At 44.6% G+C, this 24,283-nt stretch overlaps 1 protein-coding gene across 11 annotated transcripts in view; it reads left to right on the top strand.

Moving 5' to 3' along the window:
* Positions 1-23,956, top strand: part of NCALD (neurocalcin delta) — a 348,886-nt gene extending 324,930 nt beyond the window's left edge. For all 11 annotated transcript variants that reach the window (XM_054590336.1, XM_054590337.1, XM_054590333.1 and 8 more), the window contains 3 exons: positions 4,292-4,688; positions 18,604-18,709; positions 21,375-23,956. In XM_054590336.1, the coding sequence (XP_054446311.1) occupies positions 4,311-4,688; positions 18,604-18,709; positions 21,375-21,472 (582 nt within the window). In that variant the 5' untranslated portion in view covers positions 4,292-4,310 and the 3' untranslated portion in view covers positions 21,473-23,956. The remainder of the gene's footprint in view (positions 1-4,291; positions 4,689-18,603; positions 18,710-21,374) is intronic.
* The last annotated feature ends 327 nt before the right edge of the window (positions 23,957-24,283 follow it).

The raw sequence follows: 24,283 nt of genomic DNA, 5'->3' as shown, positions 1-24,283 counted from the left end.
TACTGAAACAAATTCTGGACTAAATTACAAACACCCATATCCCAAATAACTTATTGCTTGCTCTTCTGCCTTGTTTGTGTGATGGCCTTTCTGTGCTAATGAACTTGTAAATGTGGTTTAATTACTGTTTAGTGAAAAAGCTGTACACAGATCAGTCTCAGTGGGAGACTTAGCCAAAATGTTGAGGCCATTTGTTTCTAGTGCAAAAACAGCTAATAAATGAGAAGCACTTTCTAAACATAGGGAAAGGAGCTTAAGTTTAGTTTTGAAGAAACTGTGTTTTTTATATATAGGGAAATAAAACATTCTTTAAGAGGTTGGATTTAAATATTGGAATGGCATTTTCCCCCAAGGCGAGCCATGGGGTGATTTGCATAGAACCAAAGTGTAATAAAAAGTATAATAATGGCGATTTGATTGACTACCACACCAGAGAGCTGTATTTCAAAGAACCCCCCCAAAAGGAAAACTCAAAATTACTTGTAAATTCCAGCAAATGTTCAGAGCTCTATAACGCCATGTATTATGTATTACCTCATGGTTCTGAATTCTTGCCTCAGGCAAATTGCCAACTTAGCAACTAAATGACAGTTTGAAAATTCTAATAAAAGCCAGCCTCTCTAACTTGGCTTTTATTTCTTCAGAAAGAAAAGAACACAAGAGGGGAGTGAAAGTTATTGGAAGGTTCAATTTAGAAATTCTGTCTGTGCTCCATTTGGAGTTGTAGTTGAATTTTGCTCTTGTATAACATGATGTTTGCCTGTTTCTGCATAAGGAGGGACCTCTGAATGGAAGCTCCTTCCTGCAGCTGTTGGTCCTGCTAATAGCAAGAGGGCTCTCTTCTCCCTGCCCCTCGGAGAAGCCAGCCTGGGAGCGCGAGGTGGGGTTGGGGTGGAGGGCTGGGGTCGTTGGCCAGTGCTGTCTGCAGTGCAGAGCTCTGAACACAAAAATCGGTCACCTTGGCGATCAGTAAGGATTGATTGCCATTTCCTGAACTGTGGGTATTATGAAAAAAGTTTGAACAGTGTGAGATGCAAATGCTGCCCTCTATTTATTTTTAGTAAGAGCAACAGATGGGTATACAGGAAATACTATACTTTACAAAGTATTCCCTGCCTGGGTATTTCCAGTACCCACCTGGCACATACATAGTTACCACAGTATTACTGACTATATTCCCTTATGCTATACTTTTCATCCTTGTGACTATTTTGTAATATGAATTTGTACTTCTTAATCCCTGTACTATTTCACCCAGTTCCCCAACTCCCTCTCACCTCTGGCAACCACCTTTCTACTCTCTGTGTTTATGAGTCTGTTTCAATTTTTTTTTGTTCATCTATTTTGTTCTTTAGATTCCACATGTAAGTAAAATTGTATGGTATTTGTCTTTCTCTGACTTACCTATTTCACTTAGCATGATACCCTCTAGGGCCACGCATGCTGTCACAAATGCTAAGATTTCGTTCTTTTTAATGGCTGAGTAATATTCTATTATATGCATGTGTCAACCACTTTTTTATCTACCTGTCTATTGGTGGGCATTTGGGTTGCTTTAATATCTTGATGACTGTAAATAATTATATAAGGAACACAGTGCATATATTCTTTTGAATTAGTGTTTTGGATATATACCTAGAAGTAGAATTACTGGGTCATAAGGCAGTTCCATTTTTAATTTTTGAGGAACCACCATATTGTCTTCTGTAGTGGCTGCACTGATTTGCATCCCCCCCAACAGAGTTCCCTTTATTCCACATCCTCACCAAGATCAGTCATTTGTGGATTTACTGCTCAGCCATTTTGACAGGTGCGAGCTGATATCTCATTGTGGTTTTAATGTGCATTTCTCTGACAATTAGTGACATTGCACATGTTTTCGTATGTCTATTGACCATTAGAGAAGTGTTTATTCGAGTCCTCTGCTCATTTTTTAATTGGATTGCTTTTTTCTGTGTGTATTTGTGTGTGTTGAGTAGTATGAGTTCTTTATAAATTCTGGATATTAACCCATTGTCTGATATATCATTGGTGAATATCTTCTTGCAGTCACTAGGGTTTTTTTTTTTTTTTTTTACTGTTGTTGATGGTTTCCTTTGCTGTGCAAAACCTTTTTAGTTTGATGTAGTCTCATTTGTTTATTTTTTCTTTTGTTTCCCTTGCCCGAGGAGAAACATCAGAAAAAATATTGCTACAAGAAATGTCTGAGATTTTACTGCCTATATTTTCTTCTAGAAGTTTTATTGTTTTGAGTCTTACATTTAAGTCCTTACTCTATTTTCAGTTTATTCTTGTATACAGTATAAGAAGGTGGTCCAGTTTCATTTTTTTCTTTTTGCATATGTTTGTCCAGTTTGCCCAGCACCATTTATTGAATGGACTGTTTTTACTCCATTGTATTTTATTGCCTCTTTTGTCAAATATTAGTTAATCATATAGGTGTGGATTTATTTCTCGGCTCTCTATTCTGTACCATTGATCTATATGTCTGTATGCCAGTACCATGCTGTTTTGATTACTCTGGTCTTGCTGTATAGTTTGATATCAGATAGCATGATACCTGTGACTTTGATCTTCTTTCTCAAGATTGCTGAGGCTATTTGAGCTCTTCTGTGGTTCCATACAAATTTTTGGATTATTTGTTCTAGTGTGTGAAATATGCCATTGGTATATAACAACCAGAGAGCTTTAGTGTGCCAAATAGCATTGTGAATGCCACGACGTCATCTTTGTATCAGAAAAAAATGCCTGTCCAAGGAAATCGTTCCATATTTCGATGTTGTAGTTGTTTATCCTTCCTTCATTAAATCGCCAACTGTTTTTTGTTGTGGGCCCAAAAGAGACTAACCCCAATGGAGACTCTGTATCAAGGGGTAAACTATGTAGTGGGAGTGAGACAGACATAAATAAATAAGCACAAAAAGCTTAAAATCTCAAAAGAAATGGAAAATCTTGATTAAAATGGAGACGTTTTGTTTTATATATTCTGTAACTTTCCAACAGTTACTTTCAGGTTTTTTTTTCCCCAATATAAGAAAAATGTAAAATATAAGTACAGAGCCTCTTTTTGAGAAGGGGTTTACCTTGACCATGTTTAAAGCATAAAACTTTGGCAATAGGAACTAAGCTCAGATAATACCTCCTCCAAAAAGGCTTCCCTGATTGCCTGCATTTGGCTTGAGCGTCTTTTCTGTGCGCTCTTACTGCACCACATCCACTCCCAGCCTCTCACGTCATCCCCTTCGTGCCTCCACTACTCCGTACATACACAGCGGGGTGCACCTTACGGAGACGGGGGCACGTCTTATTTTTCTTTGTATCCACAGTGCCCAGAAACGTGTCGGGTATATGGCCCTCAATAAGTGCTAAATGGCTGTGTGAATGGGAAGATTGTAATTACTGGTATTTTCCCATCGAATAGAAGTTGTCTTTATTTGTCACACCTTATTAAGTTTAAAAATATATAGCTAAAGGTATACGATATATAGTCTTGTTTTTAATGCAAATGTTAAAACATGTTAATAGCATATTTAGACGAGCATGCATTCAACAATGTGGAAGGACACACACCGGAATGTCAGCAGTGGGTTTTCCCTAAGTCTTAAGACATGAAATGATGAGGACCTTTTCCTTTATGCATCACTGTGTTGTTTCGCTATTTTACTGTGGATATGTGCTCCTGTTAGGGTAAGAAAATATTAACTAATTTCTATTTTAAAAAGAAAGTTTGGCCTATTCCATAAGCCACACTCATAAGACATAAACAACTTGATGAAGTATCATCTTTTCTGTCTAAACCCTATGCTGACTTGACTTTGTAAATTTAAATAACTGACCTAGCTACATAGCTTTAGTGGTATTAGATAGGTTTCTATTTTCCTTACTCATGCCTGTTTATAATATTCAGCAGGTACCCAAGCAGTACTTTACTTGTAAATATTCTCTCACTTCCTCTCCTTTAATTCTCCCTTCTTATACTTGGACTGAGTGTTAGAATCCGTCTTAAAGCCAGGCATAACCTCTTGCAAATAGACAAGGCAGAACTAAGTAACCAGTTCTCTCTCTCTCTTTCTCACATCTTGTCTCTTTCAGTGATATTCCTGCTCTATGTCATTTGCTTGCTTGTCTTTCTATCATTTTGTTTGACTGACTACGGTGTTGGAAAACCTAGACAATGTTATTGAACTAAAGTAGAGCTTATTTCTTTTTTTCCCAAAGGAACAATCACAGATTATAAAATGTGCCTCTGAAGAACAAGTTTAAAATTATATACATTCTTTTCTATCTACAGCTGAATTCTTGCTGCCAGGATGGGAAAACAGAACAGCAAGTTGCGCCCAGAGGTCATGCAGGACTTGCTGGAGAGCACAGACTTTACTGAGCACGAGATCCAGGAATGGTATAAAGGCTTCTTGAGAGACTGCCCCAGTGGACATTTGTCAATGGAAGAGTTTAAGAAAATTTACGGGAACTTTTTCCCTTACGGGGATGCTTCCAAATTTGCAGAGCACGTCTTCCGTACCTTTGATGCCAATGGAGATGGGACAATAGACTTTAGAGAATTCATCATAGCCTTGAGTGTGACATCAAGGGGCAAGCTGGAGCAGAAGCTGAAATGGGCTTTCAGCATGTATGACCTGGATGGAAACGGCTACATCAGCAAGGCAGAAATGCTAGAGATTGTGCAGGTACGTAACCCTGGCCCTTCCCAAAGATAAGCATATAAGTCACAGGTAAGAATTGGAAGGTGCACAGTATTGCTTAGTGCAGAAGTTGCAAACTGGTGGTCCACCTGGCATAGATTTGGCTCACCCAGTGTTTTTGAGAATGTTGAACCCACGTCACTAAACAGGAAGATTGCACATAAAAATGTAGATGGGTTGGCATCTCATGAAAACTTGGGAGGTCTGTCAACTCTGGACGCCCATTCTTGCCTGGCATAAGTCATCTGGGGCTTTGTGGTAACTTCCACCTTGCAGATGGACATGCAGTCTTCTGTTGGTTATGCTTACTACAGCCTCTCCATTCATTCATTGCAATGACCTGCCTTTGATGTTGTATCTCCTGCAATGGTATTTAATGATCAAACTGCCTCTTTCAGTGACTATCTCTGTGACTTTGACCTAGTTCACCTAAGTGAGCTTCAGTGTTCTCATCTGTAAAATGGAACTGCCAATAGTGCCAGCCCATGTCATGGGTTTAAGATTAGATATGGCTCTCCATGTTCAGTGTTTAGCATAGTACCAGTCATTAGAATAGTTCATCATCATCACCATCATTCATTCACATTAGACTCTTGAATAAAAGGAGGGATGTCTAGTCTAGGTTCTGTTTAGTCAGATACAAATGCAGGATCGAGGCCTCCATCATTTCGGTGGGAAGCAGTCCACTTTATTTCCCCAAGTCATATACCCAGAATAAATTTCCTGAACAGGACAGGAGAAGGGGCCCTGGTGTTGGCCAAATTTCCCTTGTGCAACCCCAGAGGAAAGGTGGAAAAGGAACGTAAGAAGCTATGATCCTAGCAATGACAACTTGATCAGCAATGAGTGGGACCCAGAGATAAAGCTAAGGAGACCAAGACAGGGAGAGGATCAAGAGAGCCTCAGCTGCAGGCAATCAGGAGGACCAGGTGGGCGTGTGGCACCGGGGAGGGCTGGCAAGCAGTCGCTCACCATCTTGGCAGGCAAGTTGACGCACAGGGAAGCATCTGGCAGCAGATGGCAGGTCTGGTCTGAGAGAGTGGGCTTGCGGCTTCCTGGGGGGCTCATCACGGAGGCCAGCACTCATGCCAGGACATCTGGGTTCAGAGGTAGGGCTTCAGACCCTGGGATAATGGGGTTGGGTGGGAGAGGCAGCAGAAAGGCTCTGGGAGGGTGGGAGTTGGATGTAACAGGAGGAGACAGAAAGGATACAGCTGTTGGTAAGGATGAGGGTAGACGTGTGGCACTTGCTTTCCAAGAACCAAGGAGACCTGCTTGCAGAAACTAAGGGCAGAGCCAGAAAGAAACTCACAAGACTGACTTGTTATTGAGTCTTGTGCAGGTATGAGGCCTTGTGTGCCCAAGGCCTGGGACCTGCTCCTGGGCCAGTGGGACTGAACCCACACAGGCAGTTGGAGTGACAACCGCACACAGTGCAAGGACCCACGTAATCTCACTGTATTAGGAACCACTCCAAGATCAGCCAGGGGTTCCCTCCTTTCTGCTTGGGCCACCAGTGGCAAGTTATATTAAATTAACCCCTCAGAGACAGGGATCTTAAATAAAAAGAAAGGATTTCTCTTCTCCAAGGAGAAATGTATGACAAATAGAATGTTTACTGTAAAAATATGGTCAGTATAGAAAAACATAAAAGAAAAAGAGAAAAATTCTCCATAATCCCACTCTACCCACAAAGAGAATCACTGCTAATTATTTTCTAAGATATCTTCCTAGTCCTATTTCCATGTATTTAAAAATGTCAGTTTGATAATGTATATGAAATTTTATCTTATCATTTTCACTGAACAATACAAGCATTTTTCATGTTACAAAAACTTTTAATAAAGATTTTTTAAAGGTTGCATAATAGTCATACACTTTAATATACTTGATTTCCCCTTATTGTTGATATTTAGGTTGTTTCCAGTTTTCATTATTACATATAATATTGGAACTTTTAAAAATAAAGTAACAATTCTTGTGCATGACACTTTTTCTATATTTAGGATTATTCCCTTAGAATAAAATCCCAGAAGTGCAGTTACTGGGCCAAAGAGAATGAGCATTTATTTCTACAGTTCTTGATTCCCCCTGCTAAATTGTTTTTCCAAATGTTCTCCCAAAGTGAGAGAAGGGTGCCCCATATCGGTACACTTTTCCAGTTTTTCTTAATCTTTGCTTAATTTTTCTTAATTGGTTGAGCAACCTCAGTACTGAAGTTCTGGCTAAGAATTCAGAGCCAAGACTCAAACTACAGGAGGAAGTTTATTTAGAAAGGCATGAGGTAGAAGTGAGCTGTGAAAGAAATTGGCCCAGGAAACAAGTTACAGAGGCAAAATAAGGGCCCTTGGAGCTCGGGAGAAAGAGAGAGGCAAGGAAAACACCCCAGGGAGAAGGCGGTGCAGAACGGCGCAGGTATAATCCACAGAGAGAGCTGTACTGGGTCCTCCAAATTGAAAGTATTTATCCGGAAGTCTCAGGGGAGGACCCCAGTAGAATATTCATCAGCTTCCCAGGCATGTCCTTTCAAGGTCATGGTCTCTACTGATGGGCTGGTGCCAGGGCAAAAGGTCATTAGTCCATGCAGCTGGTTCTGATGACAGCCATGGCACTGCTTGTCTGGTTGTGCTGCTTTTCTGGGCCTGCAGGTGGAACACAGCTAAGACCTAGGTGTTATCCCTAGAGGCTAATACTTAAGGGAGGGGTCATGCAAAGGCCCACATGGGTCACATGAGGCCACTTTTTGGCCCCTTGTTCCTTCTTAAAGGGGCGTCTATCATGTGAGTAGTGACATACCAGGGGAGGAAAGGTCAGGGGAGGGTCTGAATCAAATGACCAGCTCTATGAAAGGTCAAGGGGTGTAAACCTTATGACCATCAATTATGCTAAGGGAGGGAAATATCACCCTGGGGACGATGTCCTTGTTTTCCCAATTTTGCGCATTGCTAGACACCTGGGACTTTCTGCCCTGGTGACCTTCTGTACCTGACCTGTCCTCCTTGCTCTGCACATGCCTGTCTAACTTTCTACCCCATACTGATGGAGATGTTGATGGAGATGTGTGCCCAGATCACGTGGGCACACATTCATTCCGCACCCAGGGGTGCACCTGGGGTGAAGCCCCTACTAAGTAGCTGGCACTGGGAATCAATCGCATAGGGAGGAAAGGAAACTCTCCCTATGCTGAAGGAGAGTTTCCTTTCCTCCCTATGCTGTGGAATCCATCTTGCAAGGGAGAGTGAGAACATCGCAGAGAATGTGCGGGAGGGCTAGTAAGCACTCGCTGAACCCTTGCTGACTTCCTCCATGTCCAATGTGGAATGTAAACTTGATCATAAAATTGAAGGAGCAAGGCATTTTCTTCTCTGTGAAGTGGCTCAGTCCACTGGCAGACCCACAGTACGGTTCTAGGTCATAACTGGAAGGATACAGATTCCTTAATAAACACTTATTCAGAGTTTTTAAGAAGCTGCAAATGGAAAGCTCTAATTTCCTAAATTGTTTTCTACAGCACCACACCCTGATGATTAATATTCATTACAGTAGAGAGAAAATATGGCAGCATCCTGAGGTGACTTCCAAATTGCCAGTGAGGTTAAATTAAATTCAGAATCATTTTCCTGTTAAGGGCTATGCTTTTCTATTCTGCCATTTTGCAACCTAACAGTTCATCTATTCTGTCTCATTCTTATGCTAATGCCCAGTTTTCAGTGATTCTGGATGAATTGGAATTTGCTGTAGAATATTCTGGAACTTCCTACCCTATTCCCACCCCCCACCCCACCCCCTACCCTTTGAAAGTCCACACTCCAGGCCTTGTTGCTGTCCCAGGAAGGTGTGTGCCTTTGCAGGGGTTCTCTTGTATTTGGTTCTAGCCGGTTCATGCCAGTTAGGGGAGACTACGTCTGCAGATGTTGTGTTTGCTTTGGAGGAGTCACTGTCCCTTAGGGTTCTGCTTTGCATCTGGTAGAAGTGATGAGATGCAGGCAGGCCATGGGCCCGCCGGACCCTACGCAAATTAAGGTTTTATTTGTTAAAGTGAGTACAACCTGCAGCTGGATTCCAAGTGTCAATATGTAAATTATTTCTTGGCTGAATTTCTGCCACTCCGAGGCTCAGAAATTCAAATGCTTTATTAAATGCAAATTCATAATGTTCACCTACAAACACTAATAACTGGTCAAGGTGAAGATTGGGGTCCAAACAAGTTTGTAATTAGGCTTGACAACGGATGGATGTAGTTTCCATTCATGATGTTTCTCCCTGTAGCTTATCTTTGGCATCCACAGAATATTGTTTATGACAACAAGCTGAAACGCTTTGTACTTCCTAACATTGGTAGGAAGGACTCTAATGCGGACTCTGCGCTGCTGAAATATGCTGTAGTAGTTTCTACTTGCTGCTACGACAAATTGCAGTAAACGTGGTCACGTAAAACAACACAAAGCTGTTTTATAATTCTCGAGGACAGAGGTCTGAAGTCAATTTCAGTGGGCTGAAATCACGGTGTCCACAGTTGGTGTTCCTTCTGGAGGTTTTAGGAGAAAGTCTGTTTCTTTGCTTTTCCTAGATTCTGGAACAACCCTTGGCTTGTCGCTCTTTTCATCCGTCTTTAATGCCAGCAACAGTGTATTGCCTGAGTCCTCCTCTTGCTGCCATTCCTGTGCGTCTGTCATTCTGCTTCTCTCATACTCATAGACCCTTGCATTACAATGCGACCACCAAGATAATCCAGAATAATCTCCACATCTCAAGATCCTTAACTTAATGACATCTTAGCAAAATCCATTTTACTATGTAAGTAAATTCATAGGTGTCAGGGATCAGGATGTACACATTTAGGGGAGACCATTATTCAGTCTACCACATGTGCCCAAATACAGTTGTGTTTCTTTTTAAAAAATAATTTTGTGCTATTTGAACATCTGGATAAACAAGCAAAACCATATGCAGATTTATTTTTAGAGTCTTAAATGAACATTTTTACATTCATGTGTTTGTTTGTTGTTTAAGGGACAAATTTAGGAACATGATTTAGGCCCAATATTTTACTATTGCATCAAAACCATCTCTCCAGGGTCCTAAACCAGATAACAACTCTGACTCTTCCCCATGTTACAGCGATACTCCGCTCTGGGTGGGGGCTAGGCTCAGCCCGGCGCTGCAAGAGGAAGGAAACTCCTGCCCACCCTACTGTTTCCTGACCCTCAGCCCAGCTGGAGGCATGTCTGCGTACCTACACCCGTCACAGTGGGTCTGTGTCTGAGGAAGGGCCGAGGAGCACATGTGTGGTGTGGCCAGTTGGGCCATTACTATTTGGATGCTCTCTGGAATCTTGGAGGTGGGGCAACGATGAACTTAGGGATCCATCAATGGGGCCATAGCACTCCCAGGGAGAGAATGTCGCAAGAACATGGAGTAAAACTATCCTCCCTTTTGGTCTCAGAAAGTAATGGAAATGCTTGAAAGAAGTTTTTAATGACAGGACTGCCATTGGTTAGGAACGATCACTTGTATCCAAAACAAAGATGAAGCAGGAGCCAAGGGAAGAATTGGCACGTAAGAGTTGGCATCTTGGTCAGTATCCCCTTGCCTCCCTCCTTTTTCAGTCTCCCTTTTCCTTCTCTTCTTTGGACTAGTTATTTAACCTTCCTGTGCATTGTTTTATGATTTGTGAACCAGAACTAATTATAGCACCTGCCTCACGGGTCATTGTAAGAGTAAACAGTTATCACAAGTAGAGCACCTAATAGAGTGCCTGTCATGGGGTATCAATAAATATTGGCTGCTATTATTCTATAGAAGTTTCCCAAGCTGGGACAGGATGCTTTCCTGCAAAACAAAAGAAGTTTGTTTCTCATTCAACAATCGAGGCAATAGAGAGAATCTTTTATTAACTCTTAAGGTAAACTTACCTAGTCATAAACTGTATGCTCATGAAGAAAAGGGAGGTAGCCCAACTGAACCTCTAAGTGGTGGAACTTACAGAAGATTCTGGTACAGATAAGTGTAGGGGTTCCTGACCTTCTTCACCAGCCTCTCTGGGAAGAAGCTAAAACTCGTGAACTGCTCCAGTGTTCACAGGACTCAGATGAAAGAAAGGTCACCTTCCTGGGAGAGAATGTGGCACCAGAAGTTCCCTGAATCTGAACTGTGGACTGAGCCCACAGGTGCACTTCGTGCGTTGGGACTGTTGGAGATGGCCTGGGATGGCCTCTCTGGATTTGTTCTCAAGTTCAAGTCAGAGACTTTCCCAAAGGAATAAATAGTCTGGTGTAGTATATAGTCTGACCCATAGCAATTGTCAGGAAATTTACTTTAAAGACCAGGTTGGAATCATTTCTAATTAGAGTATTCATTACTTGGATGTTAATGTTTGCTTTGAAAATACTTGGTGTTCAAATACTGTTCTCTTGGAATCAGACTTTCCCCCTTATTTGCAATTCTGGGTTAACTGGCACTTTTGATGAAGACAGAGTGAACTTTGTTTATCTCTTCACACCTTCTGTATGAATGAAACCTGAAGGAAAGAGGTTGGATGTATGCTGATGGGCCATCACATAAGATTTCATTTTTGTTTCTTTTAACACTATGGTAGGAATTTTTTTTTTCTGATTCACTCACATGATAAATAAGGCATATATATCTATCTAACAACCAGATGAGAAGATGGTGGCAGCTATGTGGAGGTTTGCCTTCTAGTACCACCAAACAAACTTATAGATTAATCCTGCCCGGTTGCAAGAGTACCAACTGGGACCATTTCAGGCAATGAAATTTTCACAATGAGCTTGTGAATATTTGTGCCACAGAGAACCAAAGTAAGGACCAGAGAGACTTTTGTACATCCTTTTTAGAACCACTTCCTGAATGACACTTGAATTTTTTTTCCTACCAATGATCTTTCTAAATTTTGCCATAGACACTATATCACTTTGAATATAATCCTTGGGGACATGAAACACTGTGCTCTTCAGATTCTGAAAAAAAAAATGGGGGCAAGAAGAGAGAGCTTCTAGTCCATTGTGATATGACCCCTGGGAATTTAGCTCCAAACTTTTGCCCAATTCTCAATTATAAATGTGGACCACAAATGTCACTCTGGAATGCAGCTTAGATTTCTTTCCTAGAGGAAACTCTTGAAAGCAATTGCTTACACTGGTGACTTGCTCTTAGAACTAACCTTAGTGCTTGCTTATTAGTTGTGTTTGGGTTTGCCCTTTCTTATTAGGGGATTGATCTTATCATGAGCAACCACACTACAGTTTAAGAGTTTACCTCTTAGCATTGAGCGTGCCACCTGGCAACATGAGTGATGTCTACCCAAAAGACACCACTCCCTGGCTGCTCCCTCACAGTCTCGTCTCTGTGGACTCCTATTCCTTCTCCTGCTCCCTAAACACAGATGTTCCCAAGCAGAGTTCCAGCCACAGCACTTTTCTCCTTTCATTCCCTGCAGAAGTCTCATCTTCTCAATGCTTGCTATGGGCTGGGCATGGTCCTAAGTCCTTTCCACGTTGCATTAGTTTCCTAAGGTTGGCATAATAAAGTGTAATCAACTGAGTGGCTTAGAACAAGAGAAATTTATTCTGTCACAGTTCTGAGGCCAGAAGTCCAAAATCAAGAGTGGGCAAGGTTGGTTCCTTCTGGAAACTTCCTGAAGGCTATCTGTTCCATGCCTCTTTCCCAGCTTCTGGTGGTGGCTGGCAATCCTGCGTGGTTTTTCTCTTTCAGGTGCTTCTCCTAATCTCTGTCTCCATCATCACATGGCATTCTCTCCGTATACCTGTGTCCAAATTTTCTTCTTTTAAGGACACTAGTCATTGGACTGATTGGGGCCTGTCCTAATCTAGTGTGATCTCATTTTAACCAGATTACATCTTCAAAGACCCTATTTCTAAATCAGGTTTGCACATTCTGGTTGGACATGGTTTTTTGCAGGACACTAGTCAACCCAGTACACATACGTGATCTCATTTAATCCTCACAACCACCTTATTGGGCCCATTTTATGAAAATACAGATTACTTCCAAATCTTCACCTCTGCTAATTTCAACTATGAATGGACATCCCAAGATGTGCTGGTACCTTAAGGTCAACATTCCAAAAACAAACTCATTATTGTTTCCCACCCCCCAAAATGTGAAGGTCTATAACACAAACTCCAGAATGTCTGCACAGGACAGTACAAGGGTTCTTTGGAAGGGACTGTTTGAAGCTGCCTTTGCATAACACTTTACATAAGATTCAAAAAATATTAACTGTCCATGTCTAAAAATGATGGGTATCACCAGTGACTTGAAATGTTATAAGTCAATAGTAGGAGGAATAATAGATTTAAGACAATATTAAGGAGGCAGATTTACTAGGTCTGGTGACTGCCTGGATATGGTGATAGATGGTGGAAAGGTGTCAAACTATCTTTGACTTGACTATAGGATGATGACAGGGCTATTTACAAAATAATGAAGTTGAGGGCAAGATAACCATGAGTTTGCTTCAAGTAAAATCTTGCATGAAACCTAATAAAAGAATGGAGCTGCTTTGGTTGAAAGGGGTAAGGCCTCTATTTTTCCCCATATCTTCTCTCCACCTGTGAACAAGCCCAAAAGCCTCTTATTTAACATACTCTTCCAGCTCTAAATAAGAAAGTATTTACGCCATTCTAGATACACAGATATTCACCCCAATTCTCAAAGTGTTTCCAAGAAAGAGCCCCATGGTCTCTCTCCACCCTCCTTTCCTGGTATATGATAGCCTCCTACGCAGGGTGCTGACCTTCACCTAGAATCTAAAAACAGCCCTGTACTGCTTAACTTCTTTTGTCCTTGGTTGGTTATCTTTGGGCCTTGGATGTTCTTCCTTTTAGAAGACCCTACATCTTCTAATGAGACGAGTCAGTCTGGTTTCCTTCAGAGAGAGGGTTGAGCTTTAATTCTTGGAATTGTGCCTGCCCCCCAACAAATTTTATGGGTTAGGATGTGAGTCCTTCCTTTCCAACATTCCAAGGGGGGGAAAAGAAAGAAAAATATAGACCATAAGGAAGCTGGTGAGACCCCTGGCCATAGGGCCTGTGAAGGGCAGAGCCAGAGCTGGGCTCCGGGGTGTCCCATTGCTCTGCATTTACCCCTAGACAAGAATAGGGTTCTTCAAGTTTAATTAAAAACAGGATGTCCCTGCTGGGCCTCTCATTGATGTTGCTAAAAATAAAGTAGGGAAGTAGCCTGGCCTCTTCATGGTTTAATCCCATTAATTTGGGGGTGGGGGAGGTGAGGGAGGAATTGGAGCTAATAAAAGACATGATTTGTTTCAGATTGCTGTCTGGAGCTGTATCTTTTCCCTCCCTGTGCTGTGAAGTCCTAGATTTTGAAGTTCTAATGCAATCAACTCTGGGCTGTTGGTACCGTGGGAAGGGAGCAACGGGACAGACAATTCCCTAAATGTGATTTTGCCCGACTGTCATCCTCTTACTCACTCTCGGGACCACTGGGACTCGTCACCCTGGCTCTTCGCTCACTGCTCTAGTACCACTCACGTCATAGACCTGATTTTGTGTACATCCTGTCTGTGAGTTGATGCACATTTTAAAAAAAGACAACGAAAACATCTCCTCTGAGTGCTATGAGAGCCATTTGTAAATGTGGGCCTCTTAAAGGAGCACTCACCTCCTCCTCCGCCCCGCAAGGTACTCAGACATTAGCCTCTTACTCCATTCCAGAAGCCCTGTTTGCAAATACATTCATGTAAGGGCATCCTGACTTTATTGTTTTGTTTTGTTTTGTTTCGTATTAACATGCTTATTTCTCTGTCCGAACCCCACTCCTTTTGCCTAATAGCTAAAGACCAAAACCCTTCTGTCGAGACTTCTGTTGAATGTGAGAGCCTCATTTTCTAATACAAATTCATTTGTCTCCTGGGTCTTTCCTTCATTTGTTCAACCAAGAGTTTTAGGGAATAATCTGTAGGTTATTACACAGTTGACTTCCCATCAGAATCCCCATAATTATAATTTTATGAGCCCCAACTATTAGAGGTTTAGAGTTACAAGGAATGCTTCAGACCAGTGGATTTTACTTGCCACCAGGGGACCCAGACACAGTGTAGGTGAAGACTTTCATAACAATTATTAAGGCATTACGAGAATCATTACACCCATCTAAATGGTGCCTGTGAGGAATGAGTGCTCTTGGTCTTCAATCTGGTGTTTCCCAAGTCCTGTGCAAGAGGATGGGTGAGACGCAAAATAAGAAAGAGCCTCTCATCTTGTTGATAATTGAATCCTTATCAGCTAGAACATAGTAAACACTCAATAAATATTTAATTATGAATAACTGTTTTTTAATTCTCTCAATACCATTGCCAGCAAATAGGAAAATAGAGGTGGATTTGGGAAGTAGATGTAGATAATAAATTCAAATTTATTAACAGTGCCATCTTTTTGTTGCTCATTGGAGAAATACAAATACCTTAACATGTTCTGTGAGGCCCAGTGGTCTGTTTCTACCCACCCTGGAGCCCCACCTCGTGCCACGCTCCCCTGCACGCTCTCTCAGACTTCTTACAACTTCCCTCAACTCCGTGTTTACACGTGTGTTCCCCTCTGTCCTTTACCTCTCTCCGTTCTACGTTTTCTTCATCTCTTCCTCAGTCTTCACTCCTCACGGCAGCCTACGCAAACTCTCCTGACAAGGCCCAATATCCCCAACACATCACCTCATAAAACCACTCATCTTCCTTTGTAGCACTGCTTTCAACATAGGTTTTACATTCATTTCTTTGATTATTTGAATAATGTTGGTCTGCCTTATTTAACAGTAAACTCATGATGGCAAGGATGGGGTAGATGTTAAGGCTTGGTATATAATAGTTGATCAATAAATAAATATTTTGTGTGTGACAGTGGGAACGGGCTGGGGGAGTAACCACGGAGCAGGCATTTTCTTAACCGGATGGCTGTCGAGGGGGTCTTGAATCCCTGAGCCCTAAAGTTGCCTGCAATACCAAGTATATATCCAGGAGCACGGGTTTCTAAAGTGAGGACACATCACTTTTGACAGGCTGAGAGGTTTCACATAAGTATATTCAATTATATGAAGAAAGGGGGAAGAAAAAAGAAGAGGTTGGGGAAATAAGAAAAAATTATGAAAGGATAAAGGAGGAACTTTATAATGAGAAGCATAAGAGAAGAAAATTGAGGGAGGACAAAGCATGAAGAAAGTGCTGGGATGGGGAACAGTTATTCCTGAATGAATCCCCTAAACTTAGTGAGCGTAGGCCTGTGCCAGACCCGTGTTTGGGACTAGCAAGGGTCCGATGAATAGCCAGAGCTGATTGCCACCCTCACATCTGAAAGGGGAGTGTCCTGGGTAACTACAAGTCATGGTGAGGGGAGTGAAGTGACTCAGGAGAGGTTTAAATGGAGACATTAAAGAGGAAAGAAAATTACACATAGCAGTAGAAGGAAAGAAGACCATGGAAGGTTTCCTGGAGGAATGTAACATAGCAATCTGCCCTTAGCCCATGGATAGGATTTCAAGGTAAGAGAAGAGGGGCAAGTAAACACTCAAATAAGAGAAGAGTCTAGGCAAAGCTGCTGGTCCAGGAAACCAAGGTGTGTGTTGTACAGGTTGTTGGGCTCTCTATAGCCCTTGCAAAGAATCTGAGGTGGGGAATGCCTCCTTTGGCCGGTTACAGATGCTCAGCAAGCGTCACCCAGAACTACAAAGTGAGATGACCTTACTGAGGCCAGAACAGACCAGGAAAGGAACAACGAACCCCGAAAATTGAGGACATGTAACGCAATATCCTTAAGACTTCTGCCAAAAAGTAAAGTCACGGTTTGCTTATCAATGCTCTTCCCATATCACCTCTACAACTTGTGCAACATATCAGCTCTTGCTCCTATAAAGAGGCCACACTTACATAATCTAGTGAAATACTTTCCTCTAGATATTCTTTTTGTTGTTGTTTTAAGATTCCTGGGCTTATGAATTCGCAAAACATTTAGATTACTCGTATCCAAGTTTGACATTCCTGCGAGGTGTGTGTGTCACAGAAAAGCTTCCACGTAGGAGAAAAGAAAGCCAAGGCAAGGGTGCTAGACCTCAGACACTGCTGTTATAGAATGACTTCTGCAGCAGGGGGGGAAATGGGGACAATTGTAACTGAACAACAGTTAAAAAAAAAAAAAGAATGAATGAAAGACTTCTGCTTTCTACTCCTGTTACTAAATATTTACCTGGCCTGTGAAATCTAAGCATCTCTTTTTCCCACTTGTAAAGATAGTGCTCTCCAGCCTTTGCTAGTTTCCTTGGGGTGTCAGGTTTCCCGGCGACTCGGCATGGGGCACACTAACCCCAGCACCGCTGCTGGCTGGCGGTGCAGACCTGGGCTGGAGGGGACAGCAAGTAGGGAGGGGTCCGTGAGGAAGACAGAGTGTGACTTGCCTCTTGTCTCCAGAGCACACTTTGCTGAATGTTTCTTGGGAAAGCTGACTGTGGCCAAGTTTATCCCAATGACACCCATAGTCCCAGACAAGGCCACAGCTGTGAGCTTGACCTTCCTCCCAGACGGAATCGCTGCGGAGGCAGCTCTGGAGTTCAGTGAGGGCTTTGGGTGACTTCAAGACTGACTCAGGAAGCCTGCGCTGGGGGGTCCCTATGGGGTAAGATCAGCCCAAGGGCAGCACACTGAGTGAGTCCATTTTTCATTCCTATTTCACCACTGGGACTAGAGTATTTACTCCCCTTTCTCCAGAACATTTTAGGGACTTGAGGCAGGCTGATCCTAAACAAGACTGGAAAGCAGATAAGTTCAGCCTTTAGTATCAAATTTGCTCCTACTTCCCATCTGGAGGCCACCTGCCCTTAGCTCTCCTCACTCTCCTCCCTCCAGCTATTCCACTGCACCTGGAGTTCCAGAACTTTCTGTACTTTTGTGCCCATCCTCTGGCAGAATTTACGTTTTCTAAAACTCCTTCCCAGAGCTAAAGTTCCCTCAGTGAATCTGAATAGTAAACTCATGATCTGGGGATAAAAATGACTCTACGTTATTCTTCCCATATAAAAACTGCATCTGACAACTGCATCTGACAACCCTCGGGAAGACGGTGTCCACAGTCGTGGCGGGGAGGCCGTTCAGTACTGCTGACAGAGCTCCTTCAGGACGACCCTCTTTTGCTCATCAGATTTCAGATGTACGCAGTTTATCTCAAACCCAAGACTGCATAATTATTTAATCCAAAACTTGGACGGCAGATTGTTTCCATTTTGGGGATATGTGGGAGCTTGCCGAGAAGGAATGTGAGGCGACTGCCACACACAAGGGGACAGCATTGGATGGATGGGTAACGTCTGCCTGCGAGACCAGCCCCCGCGCTTGCAGACTGTCTAGCGTGTAGCATCCCGAGGGACCTAGCTGGCGACCACAGCAGACACCAACCTGTCCCTTGGGCTTGAGGAATGTCACCTGCAGCCTTCTCCTAGAAGTGGGGTCCTCAGAATAGCAGCATCAGCATCACACAGGAGCTTGTTAGAATTGCAGAATCTCAGGTCCCCATCCCCCAATCCACCCTACTCAGTCAGATTCCGCATTTTCACAAGATTCCCAGGGCATTCATATGCACATTAAAGCCTGACACCCAGGGGTCTGGTGGGTCTCCCTGACAGCTGTCACTCCTGAAGTTTCTCGGTGCCAGAGCAAGCTCTGCGGACCTGGCTTGTGCCACCAGAGTCTATGCATCTGTTTCCACAACAGATCAGCAGGCATGGGGCCAGCCCCTCTGTGAAAGCGGGGCATTCCCTTCATTCACCCCTGTATTGGGGAGAGTTAATGACGGGGCTATTGTGTGCCGATCCAAACTGTGTTTCCCTGTTCCCACTGTGTTGCTTCCGTCCCCAGGCGATCTATAAGATGGTTTCCTCTGTAATGAAAATGCCTGAGGATGAGTCAACCCCAGAGAAAAGGACAGAAAAGATCTTCCGCCAGATGGACACCAATAGAGATGGTAGGTGGCTGAGGCTGCTTCGCTTTGCTCCGAGAGCGAGCTGCTGGAGGGGCTGGGGGTGTCCCAGCATGGAAATGCCACTTGGGGACAAGATAGTGGCCACAAGGACCTGGCTCACAGCCCTTTCTTTGTAAAAGTGGCTCGCCCTGCTGCTCCTTGGCAGAGCAGGATAGAGGACCAAGGGCGGGGACAGGCCTAGGCAGAGCAGGCTGGGTCCCTGCAGGTGAGCTAATCAGGAAGTGGGGAGGGACTTGCTGTCATCCTACCCAGGCCCTGGCGGCTTTCCCTCAGCTGGCCAGGGTGTCAGCGGGCTCTCCCTCATGCGCGCTGTGGTTTCTTAGAGCCAGGTGGGCTCCCACAGCCAAGGGGTGGGTAAGGATGCGAGGAGAGACGAGTGGCCAACAGATTCTACCCTGAGGATGCCCCTCACAATTCAAACCCAACAAGGGGATGCAAAGCAAACCAAAATGAAAAGGGAGGTTGGATTTCAAACTTCAGAACAGATTTTAGATGTTTGGTTGCAGGACAGAATACAGGAAGCCCAGCTATCTTTGAATTTTGGATAAACAACAAATGAAAATTATTTTTTTCATACAAGTATGCCCTATGCAATATAGGGGACATACTTATATGAAAAAAATTGTTTGTTGTTTCTTTGAGATTCAAAGTTAAATGGGCATCCTGTATTTTATTTGCCAGATCTGGCAGCCCGATCTAAACGTAATACCTGGGTTTGCCGTGCTGAGACCAGAGCCCGGGCCCTAATAAGCCCGAGCCACTTGTAGCTCCTGCTGTTATTACCAACTCACCTGTTCTCCTGTGCATCCCCCGCAATTCTTGTCTTTGATGAGCTGATGGACAGACTGACAGAAGTCTGTGAAGTAGAGCGGGCCTCTCTGTCCAATCCCACATCCTCTGGGGCACTGCTGCCTGAGGATCTGCATTGTGGGTGCAGGCCAAGCATGGCCTGTTCGCTTTGTTTCCTCCATAGTGGTCCCATTGCAGCCAAGGACATCTTATTTTCCCTAGCACCTGACTCACAGCAAATAGCTTGATTGTTTTGCAAAGACTAGACAACCACGGGATTATTTTAATAGTTGATGAACTTACTGATGTTAAACTGCATGTTCTGCTCTGCTCCAGGGGGCAAAGGTGGGTTTGCATCCTGCCCCAGGCCCGGCCACCTCTTTAGAACAGGGGTCAGGGAGGGGAGAAGATCCAGACAACAGCATAGAACCCCAGAGCCACGTCTAACCCCTGCCCGGAGCAGGGCTCACCCAGTGTCTCCTGCCATTGCATTCTTGGTAGAAGCTCTTTGCCTCTAACCCCTGGCCACTGACTCGATGGGCAAAGTCTGAGCCCGCAGTCAGCCGGGGACATCCTGGAAGCCCAGAGTGGTTAACCAGCGAGAGCTGGTTGTGTACCTTGAACACAGGGTTCATTCTACCACTTCTAACTTCTAGGCCCAGCGTCACCCTTTGGGAGATCCCAAAGCGGTCAAGGGACCACGCCTGTCTCCTTTCCTTCCCACCAGCCTTCAAAGCCGGGGATGTTGTCACCATTTCAGCCAGTGCCTGAGTCCGGGCATAGCTCATAAAACATGGCAAGGACACTAAGCTTAGAGGGGGCCTGCTCTACATATTGAGAATAAATGCATAAGTAAATTTCCTGCCGTTTCCCTTTATGTAGCTAAGGTGAATTTGGTTAACCAAGCACTAGGATTGGGAGGAGGGGGCTGTGGCCAAGGGGAAGACAGATTTTATTGGGGCGGAGGGTGAAGGCTCCAATAGATGACACCTTGCCCTGCCTGGAGGTGGAATTAGTTGAGAAATAAAGAGCAATAATTGAGGCCAGAGGACGGAGCTTCATTGCAGGATGCAGCTCAGTGGGTGTGGAGACCGAAGCAGCAGGGAGCGGGGCAGCCTGACACGGGTCCTTGGGGGGCAGAGGAAAGAGACGGCGAAGCCGAGCAGGAAGGCCGGGCAGCTCCTCTCGTGGAGGGGCCCTTCCGGAAGCACCAGGAACGGGAGGGTCGGGGGAAGCTTTACCTCCTTCCAGCCACCTGACAGAGGGACCTTCAGGGAGGGACAGGGGTAGGAGTGAGACCCCAAGGGGCTGAGTGTTCCTCTTCCAGCCTGTGAGGGCAGGAAGAAAGCGCGCTGATTGATGGAAGGCACCACCGGCACCCCCTGCTTTGCGCACACGCCTCTATTTTCCTCGCCTCGTGCGCTGTCCAACAGGGGCCCTCCCTCAGGGATCCTTGTGGCTCCTTGCAACAAACCTAAGCGTTCCTGAGTGACCTGAAGGAGCCTGGAGGTTTCTAGTGACATCATGGGAATGGCCTTGGTGCCTGGAGAGCCCAGCTCGGTCTCACGAAGGCTCCAAGGCCATTCCTTCCACAAATACTGAGTGAGCCCCTCCACGGTGGAAAAGCCAAGAGGGCAGGTGTCACTTCAGGGCCATCCAGGGTGGGCACACAGCGGGCTCTCGGGAAGAAATGTGCGTGGGTCTTGCATCCGGAAGACAGAGTATGGGCCTCACGGCAAGTGTGGGACGACAGGGACAAGGGGAGCTGTCACTGCCTCCGAGGTGGAGTGGGAAGAGTGCAGGTTCACCAGCTGCCACCTGCCGCCATTCACCTGTGCTCCATCCTCTTGCTTTCTAGGAAAACTCTCCCTGGAAGAGTTCATCCGAGGGGCCAAGAGCGACCCGTCCATAGTGCGCCTCCTGCAGTGCGACCCCAGCAGCGCGGGCCAGTTCTGAGCCCACACCCCACGAATCACAGAGCTGCTTGTTCTCTTTTGATTTTTCTTTGTAACTTTTTTTTTTTGCCAAATATTGACAGTGATGCTGTTCCCTGTGCAGTCACATGCACCTTCCTCTGTGACGCCTTCAGCTTCTTTTGTGGTGGTCGCTTCGTGGGAATGCCCAGAACCCCAGCGCTTGTGGAGAGCATGTGTGTCGTGCACAGACTTTGTGGTGTTTGTTGTTCCGATGATTTTTAATCGTTATTGTTATTTTCTCTTGATTCTAATGTCTCTGTTCTAACACCGAAGACTCAGAGAGGCAAAAGAAGGGAAAACAATCTGGTGTCAGGATGGCATTTCAAGCTTTGAGGGCTTGTTTGAAAAGCAAAACTGCCCCCTGGGTCTTTTGTCACACATGCCAGAGGGGCGATGGCACCAGCTACGGGATCCCCGTAAGAATAAGGAATCTTCTGGGCCAGGCTGTTAAAGGGACCTGAGGAATTCCGCCCCTGCAGGCCCGTCCTACCCCCTTCCCCAGCAGGCTGTAGTTTTTAAGCTGTGAACATTTCAAGATAAATTAATAGCAAAGAGGAAAAGATGGCTCAGCTCTTTTTTCACAGGTTTACACTAGTTGAGCTAAGATGAGTTTCTTTGGAAATTAATCACAAATGGTAACGCATATTCCAAGACTAGACCTATCTTGTTGCCTCTTGTGATTTAAAAAAAAAAAGAAAAGAAAGAAAAGAAGAATGCTGTATATAAAATATTGGGTATTGCAGACCAAATTAAGTGTTTTGCCTTTAAATAAAATGCATGTTTAGTGAGCACTAATCCCAACTTATTACAGAAGACTGTTTCTAGTAGCTTATTGTGAAGTAAGCCAACTATAATGAATGTCTGTGTCTTGTTTTAAAGTCATATCTGTCTTTGCACAAATGCACCAATCAACAGGTATATTTTATATATTCTAGAAAAGTACAAAGTAACCATGACTAGGGCCCAAACGGACTTTTGAATGCTTTTCCAGAGCAGCAGTGCCTGGAGAACGGAAGCAGGGCAGGTGTAAGTGGGGCACGTCACTTGGAGCACCAGAAGGTCAATACTTAGGGAAGATAGGAGGTAACGGCCTGCCCACAAGCCCAGAAGCCCCTTGGCAGTATTACGTTGGAGGGGTGGTGCTTTTCTGAGCGGATCAATATTCTGTAGACCCAGCAAGGGACTGCCCAACGGTATAATCCACATGAATGGTTAGGGAGCCGCATCTGCAAGGTGGCTTTCCATGCCCCGACTGGCCCTGCAGAGGCGGAGGTTGGACCCTCATCTCTTCGTGAAGAAGCCAGGAGCAAGTGCTCCTGTGATTTCCAAGGTCCGCTACGGGAAACCCAAAGGTGGTTTCCATCACTGTGTTCTTTGAATGCAGATTCTTAGTTCCTGAAGCGACAACACAAATTTGATTTGCTGTTCAGTCTGACGACCTCATACCCACTAATTGGAACTGAAAATTAAAAGTAAAAATCCCTGGTCATAGGGAGCGATATTTCGGCAAGCAGTAGGCATGAGGAAACCCAAACACTCACCTGTCCCAAGAAAAGGCAGAGAGGTCCCTAGTAGATCTGTCTGCTGTCACGGAAAGATGGGCATCATAAGCATGAGAGAGATGATGCTGCGCTCGTTCTACCCTCCAGATTCTTGTGTATTACTTGAATCCGTTTTAACGGGTAGCAAAAAATCCAAATTTGTATGGTTGACCAAAATGAACCAATTTTGCAGGATGAAATTTTCAGACCTGGACATGGCAAAATAATGTTAACCTTCCTCTGACTGTTAGTTTCTCCTAGTGTTTCATACTGAGACTTGCCTAGCCTCCATGGTCCAAGTGATAAAATCTAGTTTTGAAAAATAAAGAATTGACCTTAGACATGGAGCTCAGAGTGCGCGAGGCGAGCCAGTACCTCCATCCACAGGGGTCAGGAGTCACAGCGCGCTTTTTCCTGAGCTCGACTGAAGATCTAATTCCTCCTATTAGTTCTCCTTAGATGCTAAAGTGAGGTAATGTTTGGGACACCCACCTGGGCCCTGCCCTTGGGCATGATATCTTGTTGACCCAGCCTCATTTGTTCCCTGGAACCTGGAGCTGGGGTGTGGAGCAGGGAAGAGGGTCTCCAGCTGTTTAGGAAAGAAAACAAGAGCCAGACGCATGGCTAATGAACGCCAACACGCCTGGGATGTACAGAAATAGCCCTCGTCCTGGCCTGCCGTTGACCCTGTCTGCACTTTCTCGAGGTTTGTTTTTCTTCTCCTCCTTCTTCCCGGGAAAGCCTTTGTATGTCCGATCCAGTGCGCTCATTTTTGGCCAAGGGACCCGGCAGCACCCAGAAGGCTGGATGCCTGAAGGTTTATGTCACTCCTGTGCTGGGCTGTTCATTGTCATTGCCGTGCCAAGGGACCTCTGGAAATGGATTCTGCTCTGTCGGAAATCAAGCCAGGCTGTGATGTTCAAGGGACTAGAATAAAGTGGCTTGTAAATTGAAGGATGATACAGAGTGGTTGACTGTTCATACCCTTGGTTAGGAGGGGTAGGGGTACCCACCCGTCTGTATGCTCCGGGGGCACCTACCACAGTGCATACTTACCAATCCCCTCAGGTGGAGTGGACCCTAGATCAGTTTACTTTGTGTTGCTCTAGTTTGGGAATCAAGCATGCTGAGTGTTTTATGATTGTCTGGGCTGTGCAGTTTCTATGCCTAAACTGCTGCTCCAGCTGGATCTGTGCCTACGTGCGGGTCCAGGTGCTGATTCTGGCCTCCTCCTGGGTATGTTTCCTACT

This window comes from Pteronotus mesoamericanus, unplaced genomic scaffold, assembly GCF_021234165.1.
Source record: "Pteronotus mesoamericanus isolate MK-2021 breed Mesoamerican mustached bat unplaced genomic scaffold, CSHL_Meso_final scaffold_174, whole genome shotgun sequence".
NCBI lineage: Eukaryota > Metazoa > Chordata > Mammalia > Chiroptera > Mormoopidae > Pteronotus > Pteronotus mesoamericanus.
Note: the sequence above shows the minus strand (reverse complement) of the source record. Positions and strands in the feature narration are given on the sequence as shown.